At 36.7% G+C, this 24,128-nt stretch overlaps 1 protein-coding gene across 8 annotated transcripts in view; it reads right to left on the bottom strand.

The window, feature by feature from the left end:
• Positions 1-24,128, bottom strand: part of IMMT (inner membrane protein, mitochondrial) — a 33,440-nt gene that overhangs the window by 5,604 nt on the left and 3,708 nt on the right. Inside the window, exons 2-11 of one of the 8 annotated variants that reach the window (XM_012731505.1) lie at positions 20,834-20,907; positions 19,927-20,116; positions 16,362-16,470; positions 14,406-14,534; positions 13,415-13,510; positions 10,535-10,671; positions 7,542-7,645; positions 6,049-6,184; positions 5,471-5,600; positions 1,705-1,719 (exon numbers count right to left, since the gene is read on the bottom strand). In XM_012731505.1, coding sequence (XP_012586959.1) covers positions 1,705-1,719; positions 5,471-5,600; positions 6,049-6,184; positions 7,542-7,645; positions 10,535-10,671; positions 13,415-13,510; positions 14,406-14,534; positions 16,362-16,470; positions 19,927-20,116; positions 20,834-20,907 — 1,120 coding nt within the window. Of the gene's footprint in view, positions 1-1,704; positions 1,720-5,470; positions 5,601-6,048; positions 6,185-7,541; positions 7,646-10,534; positions 10,672-13,414; positions 13,511-14,405; positions 14,544-16,361; positions 16,471-19,926; positions 20,117-20,833; positions 20,908-24,128 lie in introns of all 8 variants that reach the window. The other 7 variants (XM_004691601.2, XM_004691602.2, XM_012731506.1 and 4 more) reach the window with 7 other exon arrangements.

Raw genomic sequence — 24,128 nt, forward strand, 5'->3', positions numbered from 1 at the left:
CGGGTTAAAGCACCGCACTAAGAAGCTAAAGCCACTTCAGCATGAGTTCGATCCCCGCTTGCCCCAGAGGTGACCACATGGCGAGGTAGACCTCTCCTGACCCACCTGCTGCTCCCCTCAGCAGCGTACTTCGACATTCTGCCTGTTCTGCTCCCCATTCTGTCTCTGGTGAATTCTCTCACTGTCCCTGCTCCTCTGGCCTGTACCCCAGTTCTGTACTCACAAATAAATAAATCTTTTTAAAAAAATGTATTAAAAAATGTATTGAAGTAACATTGGTTTACATCGCTTTTTGTTATTTTGCAACTATAGGATTTCCACTTCCCACTCTTCAAGTACTGTTACCATCGCCAAAACACCGATAGTCCACCACAATGTAACACCGTGCTTCCTCTCCACTTTGTTCTCAATTACTCCTGCTCTTAAACAGATATTATCTAGGACAGTGATGGGTGCTACCACTGCTGCCCATCAGAAGCGCCAGATTCAATCAGAACTTTATTAAAATACTCATGTCCAAAGAGTCTGATTTAGGCTTAAAACATGTGTTTCCCAAAATCTCAGGCTCCAAAAGTGTTCTGCCAGCTTAGCATAAGAATTGTAGCTCTGGAAACCCGCGGGTATTACAATTGAGATGGGAAAAAAAAAAAAAAGAATTGTAGCTCTAATGCCAAAATACAGAATGTGGGAAATACTATACAGTTTATTCAACTGTACAATAAACTGAAAGTAAAAGCCAAAGTGGGAAAAGATTTACTGACAAAGTTTAACATGTAGCTCCTCTGGACAGTGATTTAAATAAAATTATTATAAAAACTCATTCTAGAAATTTCTTGCCCACGTCTTTTTCTCCTTTTCCTAATAAACTTATCCTTTTAAAATGTAGCCTTAAAAAAAAACTCATTCTATGAAATGATTGGGATATCTGAACATGGAATAGACATTTGATGACATGAATGAAATATTGTTTTCGATATAATAATGTTATGGTGATTATGTTTTATGAAAACATACTGAAAGTATTTACAAGTGAAAGGATGTGAGGTCTGGGGTCCACTTTAATATACGCTGGGGGAAGAAATGAGACAAATAGGCGAGGTGTCGAATAATGCTGATTTGGGGTGATAGTCCACTGAGACTCATTATAGTTTTTGTACTGCTTGTTAATGTTTGAAATTTTATAAAATAAAAATTTAAAAATATCACACCTAGGGCCCTCCCTGGTGGCGCAGCGGGTTAAAGCACTGCACTAAGAAACTAAAGAGCCGCTTCCGCATGAGTTCGATTCCCGCCTGCCCCGGAGGTGACCACATGGCGTGGCAGACCTCTCCTGGCCCGCCCACTGCTCCCCTCAGCAGTGTGCTTAGTCGATCTGCCTGTTCTGCTTCCCGCTCTGTCTCTGGTGAATCCTCTCACCCTCCGCATCTCTGGCCTGTACCCCAGTTCTGTACGAATAAATAAATAAATCTTAAAAAAAAAAAAAAATTACACCTAAAGGTATGCAATCACTTAATGAAACATTGTGTTCCTGAAGAGCACACAGATACCAAAAATATCTAAATCAGATTTATCACATGCAACATAATTCTACTTTATATTATACAGATGATTTAGTATCAGAATCATAGGTAAAATAAAAAGACTTCAGTCTTTAAAGAATCAAAATAAAAGCTTTAAACCATAAAAACACTTGTACTTACTCACCTAGGTCAGAAATGCCTACAAAAGAAAAGAAGAAAAGTTTGAAAAAAAAGTACATATTTTAATTACTGATCATTTAATAGCTAAAGAAAACAAGGAATCAGAACTATTAATTTAAAAAGGATATTTTAATTTTAGAAGTCAAAATAATTTATTTCCTAAAATTTTAAAAGGATCATAAAATTATATAAATTCTAACATTTTAGAAAATACATGCTGTCAATATTAAAAACAGTTTTGGTTTCCAGGACTCATTTTATTACTGCTTAGTCATAATCTCAATTTCTACACAGAAGAGCTCTCATTTATCCCGTTTGCATTAGTTGATAGAGTAGTTTGCTAAGTTCTGACTCTGCAGTACCATACCTCTCCTAACAATTCAAATACCAAAAAATAAAAAACAAAAAAACCCCAAAACTAATCTTTTTGCTGTGGAAACTGGAAAATAGTGAGTACATATTGTGTGCAAATTAAATTTGCATTTAACCTGTGCAAATTAAACCAAGAATCAAGAACTTTGCCGAATTTCAGGGTAAGAAAAACATAACTTTCTGAATAGTTTGGATGATTCTCCCCACCAGGAACACACACACCAGTGTGTGAACACCTGACACGAGAGGAGAAATGCAGCCAGTTGTTGCCACTCAGTATGAGCTTTATGTCCTTACTATGACTCTTGAACAAATTCAAAGACTAATACTTGGATTTTTCATCCAAAATGCTCTGAAAATCTACTAATGTGATATCCAACAACAACAACAAAAAATCACAATCCGTCCCTACGCTGCAGGGAAAAACTGGTAAAAGTTGGACAAGATGAGAGATAATATGTTTTAAAATGGCACAAACTGAGTTATCAATGTATACTAGTCTATAAGCAATAAAGGCATGTCCCTTGGAAATACTGACCCTGCAAGTACCTTATCCTCCTGAATGGAATGGGACACAGCCACAGTTCAACAAATCATTGATAAATGATTGCTGTTAAGTTCCTTTCCAAGCCTTCATATTCTGTGCCCCTGAAGTACACATGTGCGCGCACGTGCGCGCGCACGCACACACACACACACACGCACACACACACGGTAAGCCATGTCTCCCTCAGGTTACTCTAGCAGTTTTTAACTGACTTCTTTATCCCTTAGCATTCCTCCTTAAAACTCCAGTCATATAAAAGTGAACTTTTCTCCTTATGAGCACATCACTTCTCTGGTGGGTCCACAAGGGGTTGGTGCTACGTTGCCAATACAAAGCAAGAACGAGAACAGTGAGACTAGTAGCTAAGAATGAAATCCCAGTTCTAACCCATTCTTGGCAAGCTACCTCTCGGTGCCCTCAGTTATCTTATCAAAAAGTGGACATAATAAAAAACCACCTTAACCTTATAGGGTTGTTATAAACACGTTAAAAATATGAAGCATGGGCCCTCCCTGGTGGTGCAGCAGGTTAAAGTGCAGCACGAAGAATTGAAAGCCACCTCTACATGAGTTCAATCCCCACCTGCCCCGGGGGAGATCCACATGCGGCAGACCTCTCCTGACCGGCCCACTGCTCCCCTCAGCAGTGTACTTCGTCGATCTGCCTGTTCTGCTCCCCGCTCTGTCTCTGGTGAATCCTCTCACTGTCCCAGCACCTCTGGCCTGTACCCCAGTTCTGTATGCACAAATAGATAAATCTTTTAAAAAAATGTGAAGCACTTAGAACATAGTGTTAGATATAAATACTAATGTTTGATGTGCTTAGATATGGAGTACAGAAAAAATATTAGAGAAATGAATAGGATCAGAACATTTAACAAGAGCAAAATATTTGATAACAAACCATTACTACAGAGTTTGTTATAGGTCTTAAATTTGAGTTTTGAATTCAGAGGTGAGGAGATCTCAGGGCTAGAATAATCAGGAAATAATACACCATCTCCAGAAACACACAGGGAATCATTTAAGAACAAGAGGAAAACTGTGGCTGTGGGAAAGACAGGAAGGAAAATGTCACCAGAAGCCATTTGTGCCTTTCAAATTTTGTATTATGTGAATGTATAGTCTACTTAAAAGTAAGAATTTAAATAGAGGCTGTTTTTAAAAAAAAAATTTCAGAGATTACATTACAGGGGACTTTTGACTTTCTACGTAATACATACACTTCTTTAATGCCAAGTTTTTAAACCTTGGTACTAGGCAGGTTTCTCAACCTGGGTACTACTGACATTCTGAATCAGATTAAGTCTGCTGGGAGAGGCTAATTTTGTGTACTGTGGATGTGCAGCAGCCTCCGTAGCCTCTGCCCACTAGAGGCCAGTAGGTCACTCCCAATACGGCAAACAAAACATCTTTAGACATTGCTGAATGTCCTCTGAGGGTTAAGTGTTTTGTTTTACAATGGACTTTCAAAATCAGCAAAGGAATTTTAAAACATTAAAAACTTCAGAAGTTGGTATGGAAAAATCAGCAGGATATCGTGTAGTGAGTGGGAAGACAAGTATTTTAGATGACAGTGCAAATTCCTAGTACAAATAAATTTCTTGGGCTGGTGCTCATAACTAACTCTCTACAGGCAAAGCTTCTATTATCCTTTCAACTTTGATTTTATGCCAGTGACCCTAGGCTCCTTACTATCTATCAATGTCACATTTATGCCAAGGAGCCTACATCTAGTTGGCAGAGCTTTATAACAAACACAAACTAGTGACTAAGACTTTCAAAAGGATAAAATAACGTTAAGTGACAGAGTGACTTGTGGAGTAAGATGGTCAAGGAAAATCACTCTAGGGTGATTACAACTCTTTTAGTTGTAACCTCAGTGAAGCACAAGCCTAGAGAAAATCTTATGAGGGAAATGGCCCAGATGTGGATCAACTTAGCCTATGCACGGATAATATCACACTGCTTCTTTGCTAGCCTTGCTTCTTTGCTACTCAGTTTAAATAAAGTGCAAACAAGAGTCAATGTTTTCAGACTGAATTGTGTTTCTCCACTTTATCCTGTCTTTTAAGTCTTTCGTTTTTTTCCTTGACAAAAATCTGCTATCTTCCTCAAAAATAAATCAAATGCATTCAAAAGACTAAATGCCTGAGTAACTTTGACAGCCTAACTCCACTTCTTTTTTTAGTATTTCTTTTTTTAATAAAGATTTATTTTTATTTATTTACACATATAAGAGCTGGGTGTGTAAGCCAAAGGTGCAGGGGATGAGAGGATTCACTAGAGACAGAGTGGGGAGCAGAATAGGCAGATCTACTGATATACACTGCTGAGGGGAGCAGCGGGCGAGATAGGAGAGGTCTGCTTTGCCATGGGGGTCAGGCACTGAACTCATGCTGCAGTGGCTTAGGACAGCTTCATAGTACTGAGGCTTAACCCCTTGTACCACTAGGGAGGCCCCTAACTCCACTTCTTGCCATAAAAATCTCCCTGGCTGGTTATTATGCTGATATATTCCTGTACTAGTACTGAGCCCAGCTTCAGTGATACAAACTTGCTACCTTCAGAGACCTGTATCTACCGCTTTTCAGATCCTACCTAATGTTTGGATTCCAAACTTTGGTTTTTTCCTGAGTAAGAGAGAACAGAATAGAATCATTGATTATGGAATAAATCATGTCCACTGACTAAAATCATAGAAGTACTATCACAAAGTATATTACCTGTAATGAATATGTCTGAAATAAAACATTGTAATGTCTCTGAGAGTTTGGACTAAGGGAACTAAGCAAATTTAACCAGTAGTTGAAAAGCTTAGGAAAAAATATCAGCACTTGAATTGCACTTACTCATCCCTTTCCACCCTGGCAGAACTTCTGGAGTAATACTGTCCAGTTCTCGTTTAAAGTCATCCCGGGCCTGGACCACCAGCTCGTGGTAATGGGATACAACCTTAGCATCAGACTGAGCGGCCTGGACCTGAACAAACACAAGGGGTATGTGGTTAAAATGAATAAGCACCAAACCATTCAGGCACTAAGCCTTGCCTTTGCGCCTTCTAATTCTACTCAGATACCACAGGCAAGTCCTTTCCCATTGTATTGTGTTGTGGTCAGTTTTTCTTTGAGGCACAGGACACAGCTCATAGATTACACCACTAGAGACAGATTTATAGAAAAATAGTTGTTTTCATAAGAAATAATATTCATCATTTAAAATACTACCTATTACAAAAGGTATCGTTAATACTAAAAAATTCATTTTGTTTCCAAGGTAAATTTTTAAAATTAGTAACAAACAATATTCTTTATTCAGGAAAAGAGAGAGAAGATAGAAGAAAACCTATTTTCATAAATTCTTAAAATCCTCTAATTAAAGGGTTATATTTAAAAATAAAAGAAAAATGTGTAAGACCTAAGAAACATACCTTTTTGACCACATTATCTAAGTCAACTATCATGTTGTGAAGTTTTCCTTCAGCAGAAGATATACGCGATTTGGCCCCAGCAACTTCCTGTTTCTTTGCCTTTTCAATTACACCTTTCATCTTTTCTAACTCTTCTCTAGAAGCCAAAAAGACAATATTTAGTATTAATCTTTGCCAACTTTATTAGAGCTTGAAATTAACACAATATACAACTTTAAAGGTCTATGAAAAAAAATCCAATTTTAAAAATTTAGGGCCCTGGTGGCACAGTGGGTTTAAAGCACAGAACTAAGAAGCTATCACAGTCACTGCAGCACAAGTTTGACCCCCAGCTCGGAAGGTGATCCACATGGCACGGCAGACCTCTCCTGACTTGCCCACTGCTCCCCTAAGCAGTTTATTTAGTCAGTCCTCCGTTCTGTTCCCTACTCTGTCTCTGGTGAATTCTCTTACCTCTTAAAGTTTTTTCATAGGCAGAGAGGTTCGCACCAATAATCAAAACACCATGTTCAGATGTGAATTTATTAGTATGAACCAGAAAAGTGCAATCTGGTATATAGAAAACATGGGCTTCAAAACCAGGACTCAGGAATCAGACTTGGATTCAGCTTCTAGATCAGCCTGTCCTTTGGGGCACATCCTTCTACAGGGACAAAGGCAATTCATGCGAAGTGCTTGGTACTAAATCTGTCACTTTGACAGCAATCAATAAATGGCAGCATTTGCAAGGACTTGGCTGACTCCTTTGCCAGTGAAAGGACATAAGGAACGGAAAAAGCCCGGAAGAATGCCAACTAGCATCCTGAGCAAATACCAGGGTCTAAGGAAGTCCTTATAACTCAGAGTATTTCACAGGTCATATGCCAACAGTTTACCCACTACAAAAGACAGAACTCATAATCCAGAATCTTGATCTAGTAAATATGAACAATGCACATCTCTAAAAAAGTATGCTGGCTTTATTAGAGGAATCCTTCTTTTCTACAGTAATGATTAAAAAAAAAAAAGACAGCAAAATTTTGAATGAAAAATAACAATTCCATGAGAACTTTTACTCAAATGTAGATTTCTATTACCAGGGCTGATCTTGTGATCAGTTTGTTTGATACAAAGGTTGCTATAAACTAGACCTACACTAACTACTTTGGTATTTAAGGTAAAGAGATTCTGATAAAACTGGTGAAATCATCCCAGAAAAAAACTTGAAATAATGGCAGAAACCTCAGTAAATCTGTGGAGACATATCACCTAAGCTATTTCCAAACAAAAAGGGCCTTTCAGACAAGATCCTTTATGTGGGATTCTGCCAAATTTATTTTGATCTAATTTTATTCTCTCTCCTTTTTAAATCTTTGTGCTCCTAATACTGAGATTGATTATAGATAAAGAACAGGAAAAGATTTTCCTTCCTCCTCTTCCTATACAGACAGTACAAAGAAATCCCACAAAGACACCAGGAGGCCCTAATTATTTGTAAATCCATGAGTAATTACTTGGCTTTGAGAAGAGCATCCGCAGCCTCATCTACCGCCTTTCTGCGTTCCTTCAATGCACACTCCACTGAGCGCCACTGAGCTGATTTCTTCTCTCCTGAAATCTAAACATGAAATTTTTAACTATATAAACATGAGTTATTGCTATTGTTATAGGTCAGAACATTACAAATGCAAAAACAAGTGACATTAAATTATATATAAACAGATACAAAGTATATAAAACTATACACAATAAAACTATGTCCCAGAGTAGAAGTTCTTAATCTAATGTTGGTGGTAGGCTAAAAGAAATGCATGAGGGCCCTCCCGGGGGTGCAGCAGGTTAAAGCGCAGCACTAAGAAGCTAAAGCCACTTCAGCATGAGTTCAATCCCCACCCCAGAGGTGACCCACATGGCTGGCAGACCTCTCCTGACCCGCCCACTGCTCCCTCAGCAGTGTACTTCGTCAGTCCGCCTATTCTGCTCCCCACTCTGTCTCTGGTGAATCCCTCACCACCCCTATACCTCTAGCCTGTACCCCAGTTTTGTATGCATAACTAAATCTTCAAAAAAAGAAAAGAAATCCATGAGCATCTCCCATCAATCATTCCCTCCCACCAAAATTGTAAGTTTGTGTTTCAATGTAGATAAGGATTTTCTAAGATTATATTTTTTATTAACCTCAAGAGGAATGTGAAGCAAAAAGATTCTTCATGAATGTTTGATTGATTTTCTCAAACACCAAAGCTTAAAATTTTATTTTTTATATTAATATATATGTGTGTGTGTGTGTGTGTGTGTATACACCTGGATGGAGACATGTATATATCTATTTTATTATATAGAAATAAGGGAGAAGGTGATGCTTGCACAAACACAAGCAGTGAAAGCCATCCCTAAAAGGGACAGGTCTGTTAACAGACACGTCTGCATAGACACAGGCAGGCAGGCCTGAGGGCAGAAATGTCAAGGCTTAAAATTTTAATTGTAGGCTTGTTAACTAAAAGCATAGCGTAAGTAGAAAAACGTTCATTCATTTGTAGCATTCTTACTCCTCCTAAGAATGATCAACATGTGTTACTTCAAAATGTCTAAGGCAGATCCAACGTGTTTTTATTCTACCATTGGAATGATTGCCTCTTCTTGAGCAGAGCTGGCTCATAGTTAACAGGACACAAACAACCCAAAAGAAACCCACCTCCACAGAATCACCCTCAGAGCAGCAAGATGCCCACACGATGAGAGGTACAAGGACCCAGATCACTGAAGGCCTCCTTTTGCCCACTTCTGCATAGACACATGACTGCCATCTTAGTGCCCCAGATAACCAATGAGCAACTTCTTCATGTAGTTGTGCCTGCAACCTCAGGCCTACCTCTTAGGAAGGCTCGTCAGAAGCAATGTCTCACTTAGATGTTTTTATTTGTTGAAGGAATTCTTGTTTATCAAGATCTAAGAATAATAAACTTTCCATAGAACAGATACCAGGTTATTTTATTTTGAAAGTAGTGTTCCTAAACACTGCTTTAAGAAAGACCTTCAGTATATATTATGAAGCCCATATGCACTGGCAGCTTTGTTTACTAGAAGCAACAGAGATTGGAAGCCATTTTTAACTTAAGCTCATTTCAAACCAGTTGTAAATTTGTGTTCATACAGTTTTCTGATTATTTTGTAATGCCTAACACTAACATTAATCCGTCAACCACTGTATTTTTTTTAAAAGATGTATTTATGTATACAAGACTGGGGGACAGGCCAGAGGTGTGCAATAGTAAGAGGATTCACCAGAGACAGAGTGGGGAACAAAACAGGCAGATCAATTGAAACACACTGCTGAGGGCATCAGGCAAGATAGGAGAGGTCTGCTGTGTATGTGGTCAGCTACCTGGCTGGGGTTCAAACTTGTGCTACAGTAGCTGGGACTGGCCTCACAGTGCTGCGACCCAAGCCCTTGGACCACCAGGAAGGTCCTCAGTCAACTACTATTATAAGGCAACTCTGAATTGTAAAATCCTGAATGCAATGGATGTCATGTTATCTAATCCACATACATTATACATTATGAGTTCACGAAGAAGAGGAAAGTATCCTTTTATATAGCGTAACACAAAGTAAAAGTAATGGTGAGAGACTTAAAGTATCAAGAATGTTGGAAAATCAGTGTCCTTCTAAAAATAACATTCCACTTGGGTTCAAACCCAACTTTCTGGCATCATATAATTTCTAGCCCGGCCCGTATCTATGTAACTAGCATATGAAATATCTTTTGAGTGATTTCTGTCTTCCTAACCAAAATTTTATTTTTTTTTCAGACAATGTTCTTTTAAGTCTTCAGTGAGTGTAGTTTTTTGCTGTTTCTATCAGTTTAATTTAACTATTTTGTAATGTATGTACTTAGGACCAAAACAACTAAGAAATAAGCTTACATTTTTTTAAAAGTCAGCATTATGGTGGAAAAGTAACTACAGATCATGCATGATCCTAATCCCTAAAATTTATAGTTTACATATTTATTTTACTTTAACTGTCTAAACAAACTCATATATCTACACTCATTTTAAAATAATGAATAACAATTACAAAAGAAATTAAGTAACAGCATTACATTTTTAAATTTTTGCAATCACTTTATTTTTGAAGTGGTCAAGAGAAGGAAAATAATCAGCACAAGTATTGAAAGTAGCAGGGTTGGAGTGCAGTTTTCTATTATTTCCTACAACTGTATGCCAATCTAAAGGTATCTCAAAATTAAAAGTTCATATAAGGAAATGGCTGATAGTTTTAAAACCAAAAATAAGAAAGCAAACAACAACTATATTCAGTAACTAAGAAAGTAAATTAGAACCAGATCACTACTGTAAGATAACAAAATGCACTGAAAAGAACATTAAAAGTCTTCCCTGTTTTGGCTTTTGAAAAAACTGTCTATCCTTAGTGAGAGAAACGTCATACTACGAAGAAGAAATCAGTCTCAAAGTCTCACGTGTGAAAGCATTCCCTGGCTCACCTCTGTATTGTCCATGGCTGCTTTCAGCACGTTGGAATGTGCATTGACGGCCTGGACTGCAGCATTTTGAGCTGCAATGGCCTGCACAGTAATGGAAGCTGTTTGGCTCAAAGCATCTTCTAAGCTCTTGACTAGAGCTAAAGAAAGAAAAAAAGAAAGAAAACAGTTAAAAAACAGATCCTTTCTCCCAAATTATTTATTTTAGAACTTTCCTCTTTTCCTACCGTATCTGCCATTGCATTTCCCCAAAGTGCGAAAATCCATTAAGATTAAGAGAACCAAAGTTTCAATTAAAAGTATGACAGAATATTCACTGGGAGACGGATTTAAGAGACTTCATTATACTACTTTTACTTTTAAGTATATCTGAATTATTTCAAAAGAAAGTGCATTGAGTCTTTTTATAATGAAAATTGCTAAAAGATAGCTAGCATACACTTCAAATGGGAAGAACAAAGCTTAGGACATTATAGCCCCTCTTACCTATAAAAGGCTACATAAATTCAGCAAAAGCACAGGTATTTTTTCATTTTAAGTAATGATTTAAATCCACAGGGGGAAGAGATGTCCATTTTCATCTCCTCAATTTATATGTATGACTGAGATATAAGGAGATAACAGCAGACAACAGAAAGAAAAAGATGAGCCAAAAATAAAAAAGCAAACAGAAAAGCTTGGAAAGGAATTCTTTTCTACAAAAGGATTCAAGAAACAGCAGAGGCAACCATTAAAAAAAAACTTCTGCAAGTTATTTCAGGAGTCAAAGAAACCTCATTTCTTCAAGAGTAAAGAAAGAGACGATTTTAGATACAACACTAAAATGGAAAAGTGTCATTTGAACAAAGAAAGTCAATGAGAATATTAATTTATTCAAGTATCAAATGACAAAAATAGGAAGACAGCATCTGGAAGGTGAGATGAAAACAAAAGTGATTTTGAGCAAAAGAAGCATAAGTTAGAAATGAACTAAATGGAACCTGATAAACTAAACACAGTATCTCTGCACCACAGACAGGAGAAAATTAATAATAACCCATATATGATTGTGAGATTGAAATTCAACTGAAGACATAGGAGATAATTAAAAAAATAGGTTATGGAGAAAAATTATGGTGTCTGATCTCCAGGGCACACATGAGTTGATGGTAGACATCTAAGCACAAATAACAGCAACCAATTTAGAGACCTACAAAGCTCAGCAGTCCTCAGAGTTCAATTCCCTGGGATTTATCTGATTTTTTTTTTCCTGTTAATTTGTGTCAGTTCCAAATATGTGTTGAATATTAATCCCTTATCAGATAATGTTTTGGAAATATTTTCTCCCATTTCTTTAGGGTGCCTTTTCATTCTGTTGTTTCTTTTGCTGTGAAGAAGCTTTTGAATTTGATGTGATTTTTTTGTGTTTTGATTACAGGTAAAAATTATATATACACATATGCACAACCCCCACCAACACACACACACACTGATATTGATAATACACATTTTGAAGTAAAGTCTGATAGAAAATTAAGAAGTGATAAAACCGTAATTTTCATTTTGCTCAAAATGAAAATTTAAAAGACTTGACAAAGAAAAAAGAAGCATGCTAAAGCAACAAGCATCTCCATTTTTAATTAACATATTAATCTAAGATAGCCAAATGATACAAGGAGAAAGGTAGAAGGTAAAGAGAAAATAATGAATAAAAGAAAACAGTGACTCTAACTTAGGGAGGATTCAGAAAAAGAGTACAGAATATTCTACTTATTTAGAAGTCGTTTATTCAATATCCTCAGTTATTTATAACATGGCCAAGAACTCAAAGGATACAACAAAAACAAAATCCAAGTAGCCAAATGCATGCCCTGTATCTATACTCATTGGATCTCTTCTTCCCTTTTTACAATTCTAACAAACTTGCATCCACAGATTGGGCCAACACATAATAACAGAAACTACTCAAGACAGAAAGATAAACAGAAATTAATGATAGAGACAAAACTATAAAGAACTGTTGTAAGAATTTAAAAGAAATATTCTCAGCCCAGCAAAAAACTACATAGCTTCAACCTCCACAGACATAAATATACTGTAACACAGTACAATAAATATGTCTCTGGTGGTGCAGCGGGTTAAAGCACAGCACTAAGAAGCTAAAGCCACTTCAGCAAGAGCAAGAGTTCGAACCCTTCCCAGGAGGTGACCCACATGGTAGGCAGACCTCTCCTGACCCGCCCGCTGCTCCCCTCAGCAGTGTACTTCTCAGTCCACCTGCTCTGCTTCCCACTCTGCCTCTGGTGAATCCTCTCACTGCCCTGCACCTCTGGCTTGTATCCCAGCTCTGTATACATAAATAAGTAAATCTTAAAAAAAAAAAAGTTCTATGAGCCTTGAGACAGGAAAGTATAGTTTTAGGTATCTAGTATCTTTTTAAAAAGCATTAATAAACTTAACAGGAAATTGCTGAAAACCAGCAATGAGGGGAACATGTCAGCTAAGTGAGGCACTAGAAGGAAAGGCTGGCTATAAACCAGAGTGTAAACCATTCTGAAACACAACAAATTTATGACTCTGGAAAGTTGCCAAAACATAAAGTTTCTGTTCCCCAGAAAGTAAATAATCTTTAGCATTAACCATAACAAAACGAAAAGGAGAAAGTGTGTGTATTATTTAGAATTCTTACCAACTGTGGAATAATAGTCCTTGTCACCTGGGTAAAGAAATTTAGATGAAAAGAGGACAAATGACAAAATGAAGGTGGTGAACAGAGCAATGCTACTAATGAAACAAAAGAAACCACAACTAGCTAACAGGTGGGAAATTTATGTTGAATGACTGAAGAAGAAAGCAACCAATAGATGTGACCTGAAACACTCAAGAAGCCATCCTTTTACCCACACTCAATTTTAACTTGTTCTTGCTTTTCCTGTTGTGCAAGGCGTGCTGCAACTTCTTCAGGTGGTCGTTCCCTTACAGAAGCTGAGGATGCTTCCTCTTGCAGCAAAAGTAAATAAGAGGAAATCAAATTTCAGCATACAGAATTTCAACAGCTAACAGGGATACAGGTTTCCCCTATCTCAAGTAGGATGTTTCTGGAAATGCCAATTTTTCCCCCATATAAACAAATAATAATAGCGTCCGCAGAGCCAAAAAAAAAAAAAAAAACAAAACAACCAACAACAACAAAAAACCATCTATCAAACCATACCAAATAGGAACATTCTACTTTTGGACACCAGGGGAAACCTGTATAAACAAACACCACTGTTTGTACTTGCCAGCTTTATCAACTGAGGACATTTTTCTGACAAGTATAAAACCACATCATCAGTCAATGATTCCAACATGAAGGAATAAAGAATCAGCACTTTAATCCCCTGTTCACAACGATATATTTAGACTTGAAAATTTTAAAAATTCCCCAACCAAGTGTGCACACTTAAAGCCAATATATGTTACATAGTTTCTACCAGGAGTTTCATGTCTCAGTACTTAAAGTATTGATCCAGTTCAGTTAGTTTTTCTAAGAGAAGTAAAATGTGGCTCCAGTTTTCTTCTTTTACATATAACTATCCAATCATCCCAGCACCACTTATTGAGACCATCCTTTCTCCACTGAGTATTCTCAAGCTATCTTGTAAAATATTAGTTGATCATATATGCTTTGGTTATTTCTGAGCTCTTGATTTGGTTCCACTGGTCTACAGGCATCTTTTATGTCATACCACATTGTTTTAATTAATATAGCGCAAAGTCAGAACATGTATCATCTCCATTTTTGTTGTTCTTTCTCAAGATTATTCATAATATATATAAGGGCTGTCTTGGCATGGAATTATTTTGATAAACATATAACTTACAAATCCACATACATAAACAATTAAACTACCTGAAGCTGTAGACTTGGGTTTTCCTTCACCAATTTCAGGGTGATCAGTTTTTATACGTTCCTCAAGTTGAACCGCAGGGGCTGGGACGGATAGTGTATCACCTGATGCAGAAATAATTTGAGCTGCCTCTGTAGGTGCTATAAATATGTTACTCATGGTATTGATGGCTTTCTAAGTTAATAAAGCAATACAAAGAAATCAACTACATACTACCTATTTTATGTCATACTCCTTAAAGGTGCAAATGCAAATGACTCCACTATTCAAACATACAAGTAGATAAGGGTACAGTCTACTGCATACACAAACCCACAAGATGGACATGGCTGAGAAAGCATAAGAGAAAGGAGTCTTGTCAACATCTACATACATTTTAACCATCACTATTCTTGGGCAACTCTGCAGGTACCACTATATATGAGAAAGAAAGATATGAAGGACTTACAAAACATGGAAAGATAGTAACAAAGGAAAAAGTATAGTGAAGAAGGTAGATAAAAGAAATGATCTGAACATACGTAATCGCTTTGAAGAGAAAAGAGGTGTGAGCAAGAAAGGGTGACAACTTTAAACAAGAACAGTTCACAGTAAAGACAGTGAGTTAATGAAGAGCAGAACTCAGCTTTTAGAAAATTATTTCATGACTGTAATTCTTAAAGGTTAAAAGAATCAAGAGCTTATAAACAAAGAATCAGAACTTAAAAGGGTTGACATGAGAAAATGAGTCATTTCTATGAGTGAAATAGAAGGGGGAAAGCAAATTTTAATAGACTGAAGGTACTGCCTGAGATAAAGCTGGGTCACCATAAAGGCCACTGAATGGCCTCTGCTCTACCTTGTAGCCTTACCTACTCTCCACTACAGCTAGTGATTAAAATACAAGTCAAATATCAAACCTCTGGTTCAAACCCTCCCTTCCTATTCCATTCAGAATATAAACCCAAACTACTTTGGTAGTAGTTCTACAGCCACACTAGGCTTTCTGTTCCCTTTCTGACTTCATTTACTACTGTTCTACTCTCTGTACTCCAGGTTCACTTGCTCCTTGCTAGAATACTGCAAGTCTTTGTATTTAATCTCTCTGTCTGAAATGCGTTCCCCAATGCTTTTTACATGACTTAATCCCTTATCTCTCTCAAGTCTTTGCTTAAATTGACACTTCTAGATGAGTTTCCTAACACACTCAATTTTCTTAACATACTACACACTACATTTATCACTATCTGATATCAACTACATTTTATTTGTGTATTTATACACACACACACACTACCTCTCTTCATCCCACTAAAGAATAGTCATAGCTTGTATCTACTTTTACTATTTATATTTTACTATACAACTTTTATAGTTTGTAATTACTTTTGTTATATATATTACATTCAGTGCTATAGTCCCAATGCCTAGAAGAATGTATGGTGTGAAGTAGACAGTGAATATCTGCAGAATAAAAGTAAAGTGATTTAATCAAGGGCAAATAAAGAAGTTCAAATGTATACTGAACAGGTTAGCATTAGGTGAAGTGCTGTAAATTAGGGTGTGACTACTGGCCAAAAACAGCTACAGAATAATATCAGATCAAGATACTATCATCACTAAGAAAGAAAAAAGGAGGAAGGTCTGGTGAAGAGATGACAGAAGGGAAAAAAAAGAAGGGAAGAGAACAAATCTTAAAATCTAAAGAGGGGGGAAAAGTAAGAGTCAGAAGAAAGAATACATAAAAGCTGCTTCAGGGAAGACAATTTTTCCATTACCTTCACTCAGTAACTGCTCACAATAAAGCCCAAATGCCTATGCCAGTCAATGCCACAGATAAAAGTCACCATGACAGTTCCACAAGGTGAGAGCTGAAGACCAGAAGAGTCCTTCATGGGGACTCTTAATCAGGGGTAAAAAATACATTAAAACAATTCATTTAACTAAAATGTTAACAGAATGATTTTTAATTTGGGTACCTGTAGTAGCTGGAGTGTCTCTCTTTTGTTTTTGGAGTTGTGAAGCAGGCTGTTTAGATTCTTTCATTACCTCTGATACACTAGAAATTTTTAGTGGACCAGATTGAATCTTGAAAATAAAAAGCATTTAACATTTCAGGTGAAAAGCTTGTTTTTTTTTTAAACAAGTAGCATACAATAACTTGTATTATTTCAAGTCCTTTCACAGTTTTAACACAAAGTTATTAACACTATAACATAATGTAGTTTATTAACCAAAATAAGAAAGGCCATCATATTAGAAGAAATGTAGTACAAAATACTCATCCCTAACAATCAGTCCACATTTCAGTAGTAAAAAAAGTTTCTCTTAGGACAATAAAGTATGTGGTGTATTACTTTCCTGTTGAACACCATTCCTTGACATACACAACACTGAGAAGGTTATTTCCCTTTGCTTTGTGAATCGAATTATGTCATCATCTAAGTCCAGTTATAAGCAACTGATTTTTAGGAGCTCAAGTAAAACTGAAAATTCACTTTTTGTTTACTCTCCAGGTTTCATGCAACTGCACACAAAAATATGATACAATTGTGAGTAGTGTCCACCTTTCTCTTTCTCAGTTACCACCTGCCTTACATTTAAGGCACTGTTTATCAACAGGACTGTCGGATGATATACTGGTGTAACAGAAATGTTTTCATTTACCACCTAAGTTGTCCTATTTTTTGCCACAACTTGATAGTGGGACTAACCTCTAAGCTGACTAATCAAATGTAACAGACATAGATCTGAACTTTGTCAGTACCAGAAATTAGAAATATATGCATTTCTTATTAAAAGTTTATATTTTCAAATCATGAAAATACATGTGCACAATAACAAGCAAATAACATCAAGATATACCAGTGGCTTAAATTTGCCTCTCATTGCTCCTTGTATTTCTAATACTTTCATAAAGTTACTGTTAAGAGCCTCAAATCAACCCTTTGACCCCATGAGCATAAAATCAGGTATACACATATTCACAATTTTTCATTTCTTAAAACTAACCTAGGGTTATATTACACAAATAACCATGTAATTTACTGTTGTTCATTTAACAATATATCATGGACATTTTCTTCCAGGTCGAGAGATTCTTTTTAGTTCCATTAATATCCTAATTTATTGCATAACCTGACATAACTGCAAATCCTATATTTTGGCATTTGGGACATTCAAGAGGTTTCCTGTTTTGTTTTATTAAATACCCCTACGCATAAAAACCAAAAAGCAAGATAGTATGATATATGTAGAACAGTTTGTCACAAGAGTAACTGCTGAGTAAAAAGTGTGGTATTTTTTAAGGCCTTAACAGATGAGCATCTGACATTCTTACAATAAATGTGTGTGCAAGTTTGTGCATAAATATATAATCTAATTCCAGACTGTGTTGTTCAATTCCTCTATTTCTATGCCTACTTCAACTTATTACACTAGGGTTTTATGACACTTAATATACTAGGGTTTCAGTATTACACTAGGATTATAACAAAGTCAATATTTGGAAAAGCATGTCCCTCTGACCCTCACCACTCCAACACCTTTTCTGACTAGTCTACATTATTTATTTTTCCATACAAACTAAAATCATCTTGACTGGAAAACTTTTAGGAAAATCAACTTTTAGGAAAATCCATTGGAATTTCTTTTCCATTTGTCTGTATATATAAAAACATATAGCAGTAAAATGTCATTCTCAAATATACAGCTATTTAAGAAAATCTGTGATATATACACATAATTTGAGAGAAATGACATTTTTATGCTATATTAAATCCTATCTGGGAATTACCAGCATTTAGGCAGATCTTGTTACAAGTCCATCAAAAAGGTTTTAAATTTATTTTCTCTCAACATTATTGCCTGTGCATAAATAACTATGTTGACACTAAAAGAACTACCATCAAGCAAAATGTCTAATTTCTAAATGCAGCAATACGCACAGCAATAGAAAATATTGAATGAATGGTAAAAATTAAAACATAAAGACCGACTTAATAGTGTAATTCAGAAGTGAGAAAATTCACTTTGGTCTGCATAGGGAAGAAAACAGGCCTTATAGAGAACATACTAGCAGACCAAAGACAAGTCAATCTGGATATAAGACCACCAAGGGAAAAGTCAGGAAAATGAAAGGGACCTTTTGGCTCCCTGCTTTACCAGGCCCTTGAACAATATCTGGTTCATAATAATCACTTGATCAACATATAGTGAATAAATGAATGAATGGAAAGCACAGGCATGTGCGGTAAATGGATACCGAAGCTAAGGATTTATGTGCTGGAACATTCAGAGATAAGGCTGGAAAGGTAAATAATAGACTGCTAAGGATAATGAATGTCAGCTTAAGGACCACAAAGACCATAAACTACAAAGACAGAGGAATTAACGGCAGGCTCCTAGGTGAATTATTTAACCACTCTTGGGTTCACCTTCCTTACTCAGAAAATCAGACAGTCGCTAAGGTCTCTCTAGTTTTTTTTGCTCTGTTGTTCTGTTTTTACCCACAGAAGCATACAGAAATTCCTGGTAAGCGACAACATGAAAACATGACAGTATTTATTTTAAATGGCATAAATGACAGACGGGGACAGAAGCTGGATATAAAATAAGGTTTTGTGAAGAGAGAGAAACAGGTCAATTTGGAAATTAATTTGGATATGAACATATAAAATTCAGAAACAGGGCAGGAATAGTGGTAATATAAGTACATCAAGACAAGTGTAAGTTCTGCAGTATTGCAGTATGGTCCTACCAAGTTAGTCCCCTCAGCCATCCCAGACAACTAAAAGCTATAGGGAGGAACAAATGATATAGAAGACTCAACATTTTGAAAAGGATATTGTGAGGGAGGGAAATGAGAGGACTTGCTTTCCCAAATACTTAGGTATACAGGATCAGTTTTTAAACCATGCTAGCAACTAGAGAGCACAGCTTACCCATTTTTCTAAGGAAGAACTGACCAAACATGTTCAAGTTCCACAAAAAGATATATCAATACCAAATGTACAAAACCCATACTCCCTTTTGTAATTTTTTCCTGCAACTGTAAAACCCATGATTTAAAAAAGAAGCCAGATGAAGGACAAAAATATCCAAGAATATTAAAATCACTCCATCAATGAGTATGCAGCTAAAAGTTCTGATCCTTTTTTGTGGTTTGAAAGGAGCCATTACTAATTTTAACATTTGGATTCTGTCATGACTGTTCTACAATTGTTTTTAGTAATTGTATGTTAGAGTGTGACTGGCTCCAGAACCTCCTCCAACCACAGAACAGACAGGATTACCTCTGCCTGAGCCACCTCTTTCATTTACCTTAGAGTGCCACACAATTACTTTGTGCAGTGTGAACTAAATGACAGTCCTTATGACACGCCAAAGGGATAAAAATCCAAGTCTACAAATATTCAAGAAAATATGACAAACTTAGTATCTGGCACATTCTGCTGACTTATACATACAAAATACTTTCAAAATGAAAACAATTTACTTTTAAAAGTATTCCAAGGAATAGCTGAAATATTGTTAAGCTCTTACCGGTTTCTTCGGCAATGGAACATTACAAGGTGGGGAACCAAGAATCATTTCAAAGACTTTGTCTGAGTAAGGTATGGTTTTCTCTACACTTTCCCGGAAATGAGAATCCCACTTGGCATATAGGATAGTGCCGCCAATACCTCCACCAACAAACAAAAAACCAGCTCCAGCAATTTTGCCAGCAGATAACCTAAGTGAAAAAAATAGACAAATTTTTTATTTCTTGACTCTCCTAAACCTACTTTCTTTACAGCTATGTAAAGATCTCAAAGATCTCTATAATCACTACTTCTATATCACTGTTTCAGATCACAGCAACCAAGGTCATCACCAAAGCTGCATAATCAGCTTGTTTTAAACAGGCTGTAATAAAAAATAACACCACTTACTTATTGATACTGTATTATTTTAATACAATAATACCTAGGATAGGAAGAAAGCAATCTACTCTTAAACACTTAAAACTCAAGATGATCACAATCATGAGATTTCCATTAAAACCCAAAAAGAAATAATCACTAATTTGCAAAGTTCAAATACAACAAAATAAACCCTTTAGAAAATAATACAAATAGCAAATAGAACAAATATTTTTTAATTAAATGTGCTGAATTCTGGATATAAATCTATTTGCCATCCAGTGGCAGAAAGCAAAGAACATAGGGATTTACTCTGAAATGCAATCCAATTAAAGAATCAAAATGAGCATAACAAATTTTTACCTACAAATAAACAATGCTACAGATATTTTACAGCAAAGGATTTGTATACCTTAAGAAAAAGGTTTAAAGTAGTTATTACAATCCTATAGTCAACACACACACACACACACACACACACACACACACACACACCCTTAATTCACAGCTAAAAGCTGTTTACAGGGAGAAGGAGACATACTACATACCCAGAACTGCGTGAAGTAGAATATCTGCGGCATGTTCGTAATGGGCGGAGGACAAACTTCCCACAGAGGCAGCTCTAAAAAGGAAGGAGAAAACTGTTGAAGGAATCTGGGAGGTTTTTTGGTTTGGTAATCACCAGAAGTAATAACGCTTTTATTACAAATGTCTTCACTAAACAAAGTATTACTTTCATAAATCAGTTTACATGAAATGTATTTATAGACCCTTAAAAACACTGCACCCCTAGGGCCCTCCCTGGAGGCACAGCGGGCTAAGGCACAGCACTAAGAAGCTAAAGCCACTTCAGCATGAGTTTGATCCCCGCCTGCCCCGGAGGTGACCACATGGCACAGCAGACCTCTCTTGACCCACCGGCCCGCTGCTCCCCTCAGCAGTGTACTGTGTTGATCTGCCTGTTCTGCTCCCCATTCTGTCTCTGGTGAATCCTCTCACTGCCCCTGCACCTTGGCCTGTACCCCAGTTCTGTATGCATAAATAAATAATTCTTAAAAAAAAATGATTTAAGTGTCTTAATCCACAGGTTTTCCCTTCAATAATTAATCCTTTAAAGAACCTAGGTTGTGTGAGAGAATTTGTAAGAGATAAAAATCACCGCATTTTTGTTAACAATATAATTTTAACATAGTCCGATCCTCTGTTATTTCCTGCAAACTGGAGCTGGAGACAGATGCTCATTCAGATTTAGGTTTCCCATCTTTGGCAAGACTTTTAAGTGGTATGTTCTTTATCAGAAGGCACAACAATGACTGCTAGTCTTTCCCTTTGGATGTTATCAATGGTGTTGATGCACAATTTTAGATCCATTAATTTACTAGAAGTTGTAAAAGATGGTCTCTAATTTTATTATTTCCCAGTTAGTGTTTGACATGGGTTATAAAGAGATGTTGCCCCTCCTCTAGAATTTGTTTACTCAATTATTTACATAAGAAAGGCAGGACAAATACTTGATCCTTTTATCCTTTCATCCAGTTTTCCTCTGATGAGGACCACCTTGGGGTAGGGGAGTTTGGTTTTTATTTATTAATTGTGGCAAGGAATATGTTCAAAAAATTGGTACATTTCCTATCTCACATGCTTTTCTATACCCATGTAACCTCATTAAGCCTTAAACCTAACAGAGTCCAGAAACCCTTAGAAATTATAAACCTCATTTTTACTGGCTATATTTAAACTTTTCTATATATTATAAAGTAATATGTAATGATGTTATTTAATACAACTAAGTTTGAGATGATCTGTTATACAGTCTAACCAAACAGATGCTTGTACCTGTAAGTGAGTACTACTGTGACAAAGCACAAAGCAGATGGATGGGAAGGGTCTTGAAGCTTGACAGCTTTCACAGAAGCTACCAGTGAGGACTTTTAGAAAGAGAGAAATAAATTTTTAGAATCTGGTTGAGAAAGAGATTCCTGTTAAGTAGTGGAAGACATTTAATCAAAATTGTCACCTGTGAAGAAATATGACAGAAGGGAATGATAGTTAAATTTTAAGCATACTGTTCAAAAGTGTGAACTGGTTTCTTTTGTCACTGTATAAGGGTACAGATGACCTTCAAAACAAACCAAAAACTATTTCATAGGGCCTCCCTGGTGGCTCAAAGGGCTAAGACACAACACTATGAAGCTACCCACAGCCACTGCATCATGAGTTTGAACCCCGGCCAGGGAGGTGACCCACATGGCGCAGCAGACCTCTCCTGTCTTTCCCCCTGCCCCCCTAGCAGTATATTTCAGTACATGTCTGTCCTGCTTTTGACTGTCTCTGGTGAATCCTCTCACCACCACCCCACAACTCTCGCCTGCACAGCTCTTATATGCAGAAATAAAAAAACAAACAATTTCACAAGTAAATGTAAAAGAACTATAAAGGAATCCAGACTTGGTAGATTAAAAAATAAAATTGCTTCTCATTTTCAGTCTCTCCATTTGTCAAAGATCTTTAAGACTTCAGAAAGCTTTAAGGAAGTGTTCCTCACACTTTTTACATAAAGACACCACATGTTGGTGTTCCAGCTAACAGTACCAGTCACAGCCAGTGTCATCTGCCAGGCAGAATGAGGAAGCCTTTGCAATGACTCTAAGTTTGTAGTCAAAAACTGTTCAGTTGACACAAGGCAACCCTTAGAAGTGAGCAAGGCAACAAACATTATTATTCTACACCAAGCTTGAGGTGGCTTGCTGGATAGCCCTAGCCGACCAGAGCAACATTTTTAAGAATGCATGGATTTAAACAACTAGGTCTATTATCACCTTTTAGAAAACTCAAATTGTCCCATCTTTGGCCATAGGAAGTCACTTCAAGTTCATCATGTATGTTATTATGTATTACTTTCATTATATTTTTATCTTTTTAGTTTGGAACACCATTTAGCCTATATATCAAGTCACCTGCCAATACCTGGTAGCAGGTTTTTTTTTTTTTCTGTGTGGTAAAATTCACCAAAAAATCCACTACTTTACAGTTGCTTTCGTGAAAATACATACTACTCCATTAGTATCTGCTTTTGCTAACAAAAAGAAACCCAAAGAGGATCGTTGCCTGTGTAAAAGGCGAGAAGCAAAGACAGTGTGGGGTGTCTTGCTGCCGTCATTCCAGCTGTGTGCTCCGGAACAGAGGCAGCAAGAGTGGCGCTGCCAGGCGCCTTCCGGGAGCTACTTTAGGCAAACGGTGTCTTTATGGCATCACTCATGATTTTACCAGATGCTAGTGTTATTTGAGGCTTTATGTGTTATTTGATATAATTTGCTAAGTCGTTTTTTTTGTTCTGGGAACAATGAAGCAGAACAAAAAGACCAGCCCCACCAAGCAAGAGGGGATTCTCTAACAAACTGTGTTTGGATTGGAACTGCACCATCAGCTTTCCTGAGTCTCCAGCTGAGGGCCTTCCGATCCAAACTGCACAGCAGGCTTCCTGGGTCTCTGTATACTGAGGCCACTGTAACGGACTTAACAGCCTCTACAGCTGCATGAGTCAGTTACTTATAATTGATCATTCTATCTATATACAAATCCCTTATGTTCTATTTCTTTGGAGAATCCTAATAAACCATAGGAGGTTCTAAAGCTTATGGGTTTTGTTTTGTTAAAGGGGGACACATCCATTTAAATTAAGAAAAATTCAAAGACAACCTTTCATTCAAAAATTAAGAAAAATTAAGAAAAATTAAAAAATTTAAAAAATTAAATTAAGAAAAATTCAAAGACAATTCTTTCATTCAAAATGCCATATTTTTACTGAGCCTCTACTAGGAACCAGGGACACTGTCAGTAATA

This window comes from Condylura cristata, unplaced genomic scaffold (genome assembly GCF_000260355.1).
Source record: "Condylura cristata isolate star-nosed mole 26May11 unplaced genomic scaffold, ConCri1.0 scaffold00031, whole genome shotgun sequence".
Classification (NCBI taxonomy): Eukaryota; Metazoa; Chordata; class Mammalia; order Eulipotyphla; family Talpidae; genus Condylura; species Condylura cristata.